The following is a 12,435-nucleotide window of genomic DNA, read 5'->3' as shown; positions in this document are numbered from 1 at the left end:
TATAACTCCGTCCTATGTTGTATAACTTTGTTACGTCTATCATCCTTTGTATCATTGGATGCATTTATTGTCCTGCGGTGCATAATATGTTGGTGCTCTTTAAACACAATAAATAATAATATTAATAAATATAATAATAATATTGAGTTATTTTACCTTATTAGTACTAGATCCAAAATACGCCACTCTGTGCCACGTGGCCACAAACACCCACTGAGCTGTGAAATCCTCATCGTGGAAGTAAGTTGTGATATCGGAAGAGACTTGGTGCAGAAGATCTGGATCGGTGCTCTGACGATAATATATGTCTCCTGCTACCTGATTGTTTATATCTGCCCAAAACACGGCCAAAAATGGGTTTCCAAAAGCGACAGGAAGTTGTTGTGGCGTAAACTGTCCAATGTTAGATCGAAGGGACAGTAAGCCATTATTATTCACCTGTTCAAGAGAAAAGGATATGAGTACATATTATTATTATACATTGACATAGTGCTGACAACTTACACAGTGCTTTACAGAGTGCACTACCATGATGTTATTTTGAACCCAGAGAGGCTTTTAATGCAAGTCTGAAGTGACAATAAACATATGAGATAGTGAATTGTATGTACGGATAATAAATAGAGCATTAGTTGCAAAGAAAAGAGTCTCATCTTGTTGTCCAGTACAGGAAGAGTTCAAAAAAATTGAGTTGTTATCTATACAAAAGAGCTTCTCTGAGCTATCCAACCAACTTGGTCAAACTCAGTCCTGTTTTCTGAAGAGCTTAAACAGCCAAGAAACAGTGAGAGACAGCTTGAGATAAGGTTTTTCTGCAAGTTCAAAGGGTCATTAGTTCTGCTTTGTTGAGTGTGACAAGCAACTGTGACAGTATGATGCAAGGTTATTAATAAAGCTATATAACTGAAAATAAAAATATCAGACTTTTTTCTTTGCTACTAATGTCTTATTATCCATACTACACGATGAGAGAATGCTTTATGTAGAGAATGCTAACAGAGATGACAATGAAAGAAGGATAAGTTCACATGAACTTTTAGGTACCATTGAGACATCCATTAGCAGATTGCTGGCTGGAAATGAACAAATGTGGAGACAGATCGGGAGGAGTAGACACGTAGACTAAGGTGTCATCAGCATATTGTAACAAATGTGGAGACAGATCGGGAGGAGTAGACGCGTAAACTAAGATGTCATCAACATATTGTAACAAATGTGGAGACAGATCGGGAGGAGTAGACGCGTAGACTCAGATGTCATCAACATATTGTAACAAATGTGGAGACAGATCGGGAGGAGTAGACGCGTAGACTAAGATGTCATCAACATATTGTAACAAATGTGGAGACAGATCGGGAGGAGTAGACGCGTAGACTAAGGTGTCATCAACATGTTGTAACAAATGGTTGAACATCAAACGAGGAGCTGCATTTAAAGGGGCACTATGGTAAAAATGAGGCTACTGGGATAAACCCTGGCATCGTACGGTGACAGGGAATTAGGGCACATGAGGCAAGTGGACAAAAAGGGCGCTGCCATTCACTCCCATAATAAATATCGTTTGATGGACGCCGAACAGGAAAAAAAGGGTGCTGGAGATTATTAACGTTTGTAAAACATTATTATTCACATAATAAAGTGATCAGTATGTAAATTGTAATATATTTTTTACAGTCACTATTTGTAGAACATTATTTTGTAACATATTTTTTTACAATCACGATTTGTAAAACATTATTTTCCATACAATAAAGCGAACACTAAGGGGGGGGTTAGGGCAAGTCACCACCAGGGGGGATTTAGGGTTAGGCACCACCAGGGGGGATTTAGGGTTAGGCAACACCAGGGGGGATTTAGGGTTAGGCAACACTAGGGGGGTTTTAGGGTTAGGCACCACCAGGGGGATCTTAGGGTTAGGCACCACCAGGGGGAGTCTTAGGGTTAGGCACCACCAGGGGAGATATAGGGTTAGGTACCACCAGGGGGGTCTTAGGGTTAGGTACCATGGGGGTCTTAGGGGTAGGCACCACCAGGAGGGGGGTCTTAGGGTTAGGCATAGGCACCACCAGGGGAGATTTAGGATTAGGCACCACCTGGGGGGGGGGGTCTTAGGGTTAGGCACCACCAGGGAGGTCTTAGGGTTAGGCACCACCAGGGGGGATTTAGGGTTAGGCACCACCAGGGGGTTCTTAGGGTTAGGCACCACCAGGGGGTTCTTACGGTTAGGCACCACCAGGGGGTTCTTAGGGTTAGGCACCACCAGGGGGGTCTAAGGGTTAGGGATAGGTAGAGAGAGAGGGGGTTCTGTGTGAGAGTAGGGTTAGGTTTAGTTGTAGTAAAATGTCTGTAATATTTACTAATGTTTTACAACAGTTATTACAAACGTACGTATATATTTTTTTTTCATCATTATAAACAATATTTTCAGATTTTATTACATGAACAAACGATAAATGAAGGTTATTCACAATATTATATCATTTTAACGATTATACATATATTATCATTTTTTTTTTTACAAGCGTAATTATAAGGTTCACTTTTAAAACAGGTAAGATCATCTTTTTAACAATTTGCGATTTTCATACACATTATTAAATGTTTTTTAATTTGTAAAACATTATTGCAAACAAAATGCAACACACTATTTTCATAAACGCTATTACCGCGTATTGTTTACACCACGCACCATTTTTTCCTGATGCCCTTTTTGCGTGTACACGAATCATATACCTAATATTAGGGGCAACAGATACCAATCAGTTTTTTTTTTTTTGTATTATTTGTGCTTGAAAGATTATAGACAGAGACCTTGCCCGTCCTCCCCCTCTGCTGACCCGGGCTGTGCTGTAACAGTGCTCCTCTCCTCTCTCACTGCTGAATCTGCACAGGACATTGAAATGCAGGCTGCTCAGCGAGTATTGTGGAAGATCATAAATGAATACAGAAGCTTTAGTCAGCAGATGGGGTAGTACACGCCGCATAGCTTGACACGCGACTGACAGGATCTCTGCACATGCTGTCTATAACCTTTCAAGCCTGCATTAAAAAAATAAACTTTTAGTAACTGATGCTCCTAATAATAGGTACCAGGGTTATCCCAGTAGCCTAATGTTTGCTATAGTGCCCCTTTAACAAGGTAAAGAGAAAATAGAAGATGGCCAAGAAAAAAGCCAAGGGAACTCTGCTGAACGAGTGTGAGAGAGAATTGAACAACACTGAATAAAAAGACTGTTCTGATAAGTATGAGAACAATAAGAGGGAAATTTCAGGCAATGTTACCATCCTATCTTAATAGAAGGGCAGACTGTATGAACTTTGTGTCCACACTGTACGGCAGCAGGGAGTGGATAATGTGCAGCTTGAAGGCTGGATCTTGTGCCTACCTCCTGGCGTGACAGTAGGAATATTTGAAGATGATGCAGTTTATGGTAAACTACAAATCCCTTCATGTTTATCTGGGGTGGACATTTTGAAGAAATCTACTCACATAAAGAGAGGAGTAGTTTCTGCCGAAGAGGTGTAGTGATGTCGAAAGAGGGATTAACGGTGTTCCGCCATCATCTGACTTTGGGCTGACGGCATCAATGAGAGGTCCGTAGGGATAGAGAAGATCTGAAAAAACAGACACAATTACACTCACTTTGTTTCAAAATAATATTAATCATCACCAATAATATTCAGGGTTGGTAACTAAGAAAGTCCATTCATAAAATGATAAAGTCATCCTGAAATAATATAATAAGATTTGTGTATAAAGTACTAAACCTACTTAGAGCTTATCTGTTATATCTTTTCCAAAATTGAAGTTGTAATGGATACCATAGTCATATGAACGTATCGAGTAGTGTATGTATTGTAATCTAGGGCCAGTATTTATTTATATAGTAACAACATATTACGCAATACGCAGTGCTGTACAGAGTATATTGTATTGTCTTGTCATTAATTGTCCCTCAGAGGGGCTCACAATCTAGTCCCTACCATAGTCATACATGTCTATGTATGTACCGTGTAGTATATGTATCTTAGTCTAGGGCCAATTTAGGGGGAAGCCAATTAACTTATCGGTATGTTTTTAGGATGTGGAAGGAAACCGGAGTGCCCGGAGGAAACCCAAACAGACACGGAGAGAACACATACAAACTCCTTGCAGATGTTGACCTGGCTGGATTCAAACCGGGGACCAGCACTGGAAGGTGAGAGCGCTAAGCACTACGCCACCGTGCTGTCATCTGTATGTTTTTGCAATATGGCAAAAATCCAGAGTGTCCGGAGTGTCTCTTAGGACGTACCGGTAAATGTTTAACTTATTTTTAAAATTACTTTGAAAACTACCTTAAAAATAATTTTGAGTATTTTCTTGGGTGTTTTAAAGGGCATTTTATTGACAAGGTGGGGAAATATCACTTAGGTCCTAGGAGAAAACTTAGGAGAAAAAGTGAATTACATGTGGGTCAAGTAGTGAGGAGAAATATTTGATGGGTCATCACTCAACACACATAAAGAAGTGAAGGAGAGACAATTAACCTTCCTGGTGGTAACCCGCTGAGGGGTGGATCGGGACTCCCAATGACGTCACGATGTCGCTGACGTCGGTGACGTCATCCCGCCCCGTCGCGTCGCCATGGCGACGGGGGAAGCCCTCCAGGAAATCCCGTTCTTTGAACGGGATTTCCTGATCGAAGTGCGATCGAAGCGGGCGGGGGGGGGGAAGGGGGGGGGGGTGCCGCTGAGCAGCGGCTATCATGCTGCGCTGCCTCCTGGCGGAAATAATTAGACCGCCAGGAGGGTTAATGAGAGTGGGCTTTGTTCAAACTTTTGCTGAAGAGGACGCCAGGGATGTCACTGATTTTCAGTTAAAACCCTTTCTTGCCAAGTTCAGAAACATTATTATTTTTTTTAAATAAAGACCAGTGGAATTGATTGTGCTTATGCAAATTGGCTTTATTCAATATTTATATTTCTTGGCCCAAAACTGAATGAAAAATATATTTTGGTAAATTTAATATAAAATAAATAATTATACAACCCTCACCTAATAGGTTCTTTGGTAGAAAAGAGAAAAAAAAATAAAAATGAATTTACCTGAAGAGTATAATACAGGAGCTGGAGTGGTCTGACTGTATATAGTGTAGATTGGGGCACTCGTAGTTTCCAAAAGAACGTCTGTAGAATTATCTAAAATAACAAAACAGTGTTTGTAGAATTTCCATTATTGGCCATCAAGCTATTTCCTGTAACAAACAAGCAATGAACACATTTGCAATTTACATGCTCTTTACTAAGGAGTGGGAAAACAGTGCACACTTACCGATATTTCCAGTGACATCTTCTGGATGTAACTGGTCCACTTTGAATGCCCAACGCCCAGGTACATTGACATTACTTGTAGATGATATATTCCTTATAGATGGAGTCATAGAACCTGGGATTGTGTAGTATCCTGAGTTAAATCCACTGTTAAGCCCGGCCTGTAGAATACAGGAAATAATAGAAAAATACTTTTATATCTACCATAAACACTTGAGTATAAGCCAAGTTTTTGGGGCCATAAAATTGTCCCAAAAGTGGAAGTCTCAGCTTATACTTGAGTGATAAATAAACAGTAACCCCCTCCCCCCGAATGCCCCCTCTGTAATGCTAATGTCACAACAATTTCCTCTGTTCTCCTGCTGGTGGCAGCACTTGCATGAACTGTTATGGACATCCGCTGCCCACCAGCAGATGGCCCCCTCTCAGTCTTTGGACAGTTGCTGCAGTTCTTCAGTTCACCTGCGGGTGCTACATTGAGTTCCATGGAATATGCAGATCAAGTCACCTGACAGATTGGACTGCCTATTTAAGGCCAGGTTGTGCTTCAATCTGGTGCCAGATTAGTGAGTTCTTGTGTTGCTGATATCTGGACACCTCCTGTACCTGTTACCTGTTCTGATCTGTTCACCTGATTTTCCTGGTTTGACTCTGCTATGCTTATGACCTTGCTACTTGTTTGCTGATTCTGTACCACGTATCCCTGTATATTGCTGTATATATTTGTGCTCATTACTCACCTGTTTATAGTTAGTTAGTCAGTCAGTTAGGATTGTTGTTTGCTGGTGTTGCGGTGTGGGGCTTGCTGGAATTTGTGGTTCCACTCATGTGTGCAGTGTTTCCATTCTGTAAATAGTGCACTAACCTTAAATAAACAATTATTATTTCACTTTTTCCCATGTCCTGGTCTTCAGTACATTACTGCAAACGTGGTGATCTGCTTGTCTGTGCAGACTTCAGCAATCTGTCTGCACAGCCCATGACAGCTAATTGCTAGGTACACACAATGAGATTTTCTGGAAGATTTACTGTCAGATCGATCTGATTTCTGATCTATTTCGGAGCATTTTCCGATCGATTTTCTATTGAAGTGAACAAAAAACAGGCGGAAATAGATCGGAAATCAGATCGGACATGTTGGAAATAATCGATCTGACAATACATCTCCCAGAAAATAGTATAGTGTGTACCTGACATTATATGCGGGCAGAAATGGTGAGAAATGTGCAGCCATGTATCCCCCGAGTGTCACATTTTGTATATTTATTTAATCAAAAGTTGAGGGTTTAATTACCGTATATACTCGCATACAAGCCGAATTTTTGACCCCCAAATTGGGGGTCAAAAGTTGGGGGGTCGGCTTGTATGCGAGTCTTCCCTGGTGGTCTAGTGGTGGGTGGGTGGGTGGGTGGTCCGCGCCCCGCTCCCCCCCCTCCCCGCTCCCCCCGCGGCTGCCGCTGCTAATACCTGTTTAGGCAGCGGCCGCTTCCGAATCCGCGTTCCTCTTCTTAAGTGTCTTCTCAGAGTATCACAGCAGCGCGCCCGGCGCTGCTGCTGTGACGATGCAGGGGGCAGGAAAGAGAGGTTCCCTTGGCAACGGCGATACAGATCGCCGCTATAGGGAGCCGCGCTCTTTCCTGCACTCTACATCGTCACAGCAGCAGCGCCGGGCGCGCTGCTGTGATACTCTGAGAAGAAACTTAAGAAGAGGAACGCGGATTAGGAAGCGGCCGCTTCCTAAACAGGTAATAGCAGCAGCGGGGGGCGGGGGGGCGGAGCACTACCTACCTATGCTGGGCACTAAACTGGGCACTATACTGGCTAAACTGGGCACTATACTGGCTAAACTGGGCACTATACTAGCTAAACTGGGCACTATACTAGCTAAACTGGGCACTATACTGGCTAAACTGGGCACTATACTGGCTAAACTGGGCACTATACTGGCTAAACTGGGCACTATACTAGCTAAACTGGGCACTATACTGGCTAAACTGGGCACTTTACTAGCTAAACTGGGCACTATACTGGCTAAACTGGGCACTATACTGGCTAAACTGGGCACTATACTAGCTAAACTGGGCACTATACTAGCTAAACTGGGCACTATACTGGCTAAACTGGGCACTATACTGGCTAAACTGGGCACTATACTGGCTAAACTGGGCACTATACTAGCTAAACTGGGCACTATACTGGCTAAACTGGGCACTTTACTAGCTAAACTGGGCACTATACTGGCTAAACTGGGCACTATACTGGCTAAACTGGGCACTATACTAGCTAAACTGGGCACTATACTAGCTAAACTGGGCACTATACTGGCTAAACTGGGCACTATACTAGCTAAACTGGGCACTATACTGGCTAAACTGGGCACTTTACTAGCTAAACTGGGCACTATACTGGCTAAACTGGGCACTTTACTAGCTAAACTGGGCACTATACTAGCTAAACTGGGCACTATACTAGCTAAACTGGGCACTATACTGGCTAAACTGGGCACTATACTAGCTAAACTGGGCACTATACTGGCTAAACTTGGCACTATACTAACTAAACTGGGCACTTTACTAGCCATACTGGGGCACTATACTAGCTAAACTCGGCACTATACTAGCTAAACTGAGGCACTACCTACCCATACTGGGCGCTATACTGGCTATACTGGGCACTATACTGGCAATACTGGGCACTTTACTAGCTATACTGGACACTACCTACCTATACTGGGCACTATACTAGCTATACTGGGACACACTGGGGGGCTGCACCAATCCAGCATTTCCTACCCCCGGCTTATATGGGGGTCAATCATTTTTCCCTGTTTTTTCAGGGAAAAGTTGGGGGGTCGGCTTATATGCGGGTCGGCTTATATGCGAGTATATAAATTTACTTGTAGGTGTAACTCATCAGCAAGTGTTTTTTGAAGGCAAATTGCATATAGATCATCAGCTATCAAAAGCCACTAATAAATTCAAAAACTTCTGTTCAATGAGTCTGTAACAAACTTACCTGATAGCGGTGAGTCCCGCGGCGTCCGTCCTGGCATGTCTGCTGGGACTCGTTCGTGCGCGCGGTCTTCAGCTCCGCTGTCCTCTGGCATCCTCAGCACCCCTGCGGCAGAGCTCCGGCATGCACAGTGCGGCGTGCGACACAGGACAGCCTTTACAGGCTGGGGAGGAGGGTACACAGGTGTCAGCTGTGATGTCATCAGCTGACACCTCCCCTAGAGCCTGGACTCGGGAATTACTGTCAAAGTATATAAGGCCAGGAGCTTCACTTGCTCACTGGCCTTGATACTAATCAGTTCGCTGGTTCTTGGCCTAGCTAGTTACCTTTGAGCTACATCCATATATTGTGTAGACACACAATATATATGTACTCCAGTTAGTCAGTCGTTTGTTGTTTTTCTTATTGATAGCTGTAATTTGTAATTCATTTGTAATATCCTTCTGATATTATTGAAGTGCCATCTCATTGTATATTATCTGTGTGCCGACCTCTTGCCTGATCTTGACCTTGCTCCAGTCTAGTCCTTCTGTACGATTGTCATCTGATTTCACATTACCGACTCGGCCTGACCCTGACTTTGCTACTGCCTGATCCTTGCAATATGACTGACATCTGATACCCGTTACTGATCCTGCTGATACTGACTACGATTAAAGCTTTGCGACTCTGTACCTCGATATATACTTGTGCACAAGTACTGACCGGTCTAGACCTTGCACAACTGTTATTGTATATTATCTGTGTCTGTTATCTTGTCACGCACCAGCGTGATAGTTATGTGGGTTCACTCTCCAAGGCCACATTTTTTGCTAATTGTGAAATGGTTTCTCTGCTATCAAAAAGGTACCAATAAATGCCATGACTTTAACTCAACCGGTAATGGGTATACTCACCAGGGCAGTACGTCCTTCCTGGATGGAACCATTTGCCACACTTGGCCACTGAATATCAGCGTAATTGTAGAGGAGGAATGTCTGATTGCCGTCGGTGCTCAGCACAGCCTGAAACGTGTTCACCTGTAAGCAAAGAGGAGGACATCTAAACTGTGCATTTGAAGGTTGGACAGACTTAAGCATGGCCAGAAAATTATAGGCAATCATAATTTAACCTTTTGCCAGCCACTTTTATTTTAATTTTTTTTTACGTGTGCTGTGGTGCCACTTTATTTTGTCCCTCCCCAGTCTGCCAGTGTGCCTCTTGCAGCCTAATGCAGATACATCTTCGAAGCCAAAGGATACACTCAGTGGGCCAGTGCTAACCAAAAAGCGCTAGTGTAGAAGCAAATGCGCTTTTTGAAGTGATTTTTTGGGGCGATTCTAAGCATGTGCATAGCAATTTTCTAAGCATACCTAGCGATTTTTGGAACATTTTGGTGTAGAGGTTTTTTTTTGGTTACAGTAGAGCTGTAAATGAACAGCTTCTGTAACAAAAATGCTTGGAAAATCGCTCTGGTCTAGCACTTTCTAGAGCGATTTTCCACTTTCCTATTCTTAACATTGAGGCTGAATCGCCTCAGAAATCAGCAAAAATGCTGCGGGACCCGCGTTTACGTTTGGGAAAACAGCACATTGCTCTGGTGTGATCCATCCCATTCAAATACATTAGCCAAGCGCTTTTTGAAGTGCAAGCTTTTTAAAAAGCGCTTAGAAGCACTCTTGGTGCAATCCACTGTCCCATAATTGCCTACAGAGGTTCTAAATTTAGCGGTCAGATCAGTCCACCACTAGCCAATTCTAGCTTGTTCCTATTTACACTATCCTTCCATCAGCCTCCATTATCCAACCCTTGCATCCATCTTCAGGCTAACATTGGAAGGAGGTTGCGTAGCAGGTTCGTCATGGCCCATCCCAGAACCCCTAGAGCTCCACTTCCTCCAATCCCTTGAGCTACAACCTACAATGCTCCTCTCCATGCCCAACAAAGATGTTATCTGGCTGTGTCTTCTCTAAGCCATATCAGTGTAGGTAACTGGCTAATGTAGAGACCCCCTCTTTATAAATTAAACTAAAAAGAAGGGATATATGGAACCTGTATCTTATCTCACAACTATTACCATCAGTTTGGTGAAAATCAGGTGTTTTCTCAATAAAAAAGTAAAAAGAGGAACCCTGAGGCAAGAGAGATGAAAAAAAATGATATCTGATTAAATTACCACTCATTCGTTTTCTTACCTTGTTGGTGTTTGACCCATAATATGCAACTCTGTGCCAGGTGGCCACAAACACCCAATGAGCTGTGAAAGTCACATTGTGAAAGTAGGCTTGGATATCGGAGGTGGCCCGAGACAGCAGATCAGGATCGGTGCTCTGGCGATAAAATATATCACCGGCTACTTGGTTATTTATGTCTGACCAAAACAGAGCCAAGAAGGGGTTTCCAAAAGCCTGTGGGAGGGCTTGCGGTACGTATTGTGAGATGGCTGAACGGAAGGACAGCAAACCATTATTATCCACCTGCGAAAAAGTAAAAGGAAATGGTTATATTTTGCCAAATACAGCAATGACCTATTTATATTGTGATATCTGATTATTATCTCTTTTAGGGAAAAAGGTGAGGTTTAATGTTCATGGGAAGGACTCTAGACAGTCAGGCAAACATTGTCAAGACCAGTGGCCAATATTAAAATCCATCTGTAGCCATTTTTATTTTGGTGTAGAGATGGTCAAAAATGCCGATTTATGATTCCGATGAAATTTACAATTTCCGATTCTTTAGAATTACACGGAAATTGGAATTTCCAATTTCTGCATAAGGTTATTTCTTTTTTTTTTGTCAATAAGGTTGATTAATCTTTAAAAATGCGGAATCCACTATTTTTTTGCAGATGTACACTATTATGCAGAAACCGAATTCCTGATTGGTAACTGTGGTAAACTTCTGCATTTACCTTATGCTTTCAAAGCCTTTTTATTGTTCTAAAGTTACCGCATTAATCCTATTTCCGCTGAAAAACACTGCCAGGCAACTGGTGTTGTTTAATAGGAAATATATATGGTAGCCTCCATATTCTTCTCACTTCGGTTGTCCTTTAAACATTTTTTGTTAAAGTGAACCTCCGGACTAAAAATCGATTCAGCAGCACTGAAAAGGCTTGGTGTTTCTTTAACAGTTTCACAGCATCAGAACTTTGTTTCTCTTATACAAGCCTCATTTTTAGCTGCACAGAAGAAAACTGCCCGGGCTTTTTTCCCCTGATGCTGTGCAAAGCATGATGGGATTTCTGATTTTGTTGTTCTCGTTCTGCTGTTTTGGTGCAATTTTTTTTTTTGACATTTTGAATTTGACATTTGAAGCCTAGCATGTGCAGCTGGGAAGGGTAATCAGGACACAGGAACTGTGTCTCCTGCTCCTTGTCACCTCCTTTCAACCAAAAAGATGGCTGCCCCCATGAAAAAGATGTCAGCCCCCATGAATCACAAACATTTGCCTGTTCTTTTAAAACAGGGTGGGTAAGAGATTATATTACCTATCTATTCTAATTAACATAACTAATGTAACTTGATGTAAGTATGTTTGTTTAGGCTGAAGTTCCCCTTTAAGTGTCTAATCTAAGAACTGCTAAATTTGAGAATATTAAGCATTCCAGAACCATGCTTACATAGAGGGAAGTGCGATTTCTCCCAAAAAGTGGAACATCTGTGGAAAGACCTACTAATGGTGAACTTCCATCATCTGATTTTGGACTCATGGTGTCAACTGAGGTTCCATATGGGTAGAGCAGATCTGAGGCAAAGGAAGAATCATTTATCATTCAAATTCCTACATTCAAATTCCTATCCAAGTAGTCAATTTAGGGACATCCCCGTGTTAACCATCACAGAAAAATAAAATTGTAGGTGGGTATAAGAGACACCCAAAGGGCTATAAAATAATTACAGTGTAAGAAATAAGAGACTGCTTACCTAGAGATAAATGTCTAAGCTTGTATGCTGAAAAAATATTTTATTGCTCATAAAACAACATTTCAGCATACAGCTAAGATATTTATCTCTAGGTATGCAGTCCAAATTCAAATAAGCTTTATTGGCAGGACAAAATTAATTTATCATTGCCAAAGCAAAACTTATTTTACCTTACCTTTTATATTGGTTTTAATTATTTTATAAC

The 12,435-nt window shown here is 42.0% G+C and overlaps 1 protein-coding gene across 1 annotated transcript in view; it reads right to left on the bottom strand.

The window, feature by feature from the left end:
- The window catches only part of LOC137522291 (uncharacterized), a 115,623-nt gene that overhangs the window by 72,225 nt on the left and 30,963 nt on the right, over window positions 1–12,435 (bottom strand). Inside the window, exons 15-21 of the mRNA XM_068242321.1 lie at window positions 11,927–12,051; window positions 10,500–10,781; window positions 9,222–9,344; window positions 5,315–5,474; window positions 5,089–5,181; window positions 3,491–3,615; window positions 157–438 (exon numbers count right to left, since the gene is read on the bottom strand). Of these exons, the coding sequence (XP_068098422.1) occupies window positions 157–438; window positions 3,491–3,615; window positions 5,089–5,181; window positions 5,315–5,474; window positions 9,222–9,344; window positions 10,500–10,781; window positions 11,927–12,051 (1,190 nt within the window). The remainder of the gene's footprint in view (window positions 1–156; window positions 439–3,490; window positions 3,616–5,088; window positions 5,182–5,314; window positions 5,475–9,221; window positions 9,345–10,499; window positions 10,782–11,926; window positions 12,052–12,435) is intronic.

The sequence above is a fragment of the Hyperolius riggenbachi genome, chromosome 6 (genome assembly GCF_040937935.1).
Source record: "Hyperolius riggenbachi isolate aHypRig1 chromosome 6, aHypRig1.pri, whole genome shotgun sequence".
Taxonomy (NCBI): Eukaryota; Metazoa; Chordata; class Amphibia; order Anura; family Hyperoliidae; genus Hyperolius; species Hyperolius riggenbachi.
This window is presented reverse-complemented; position numbering and strand designations above follow the sequence as displayed.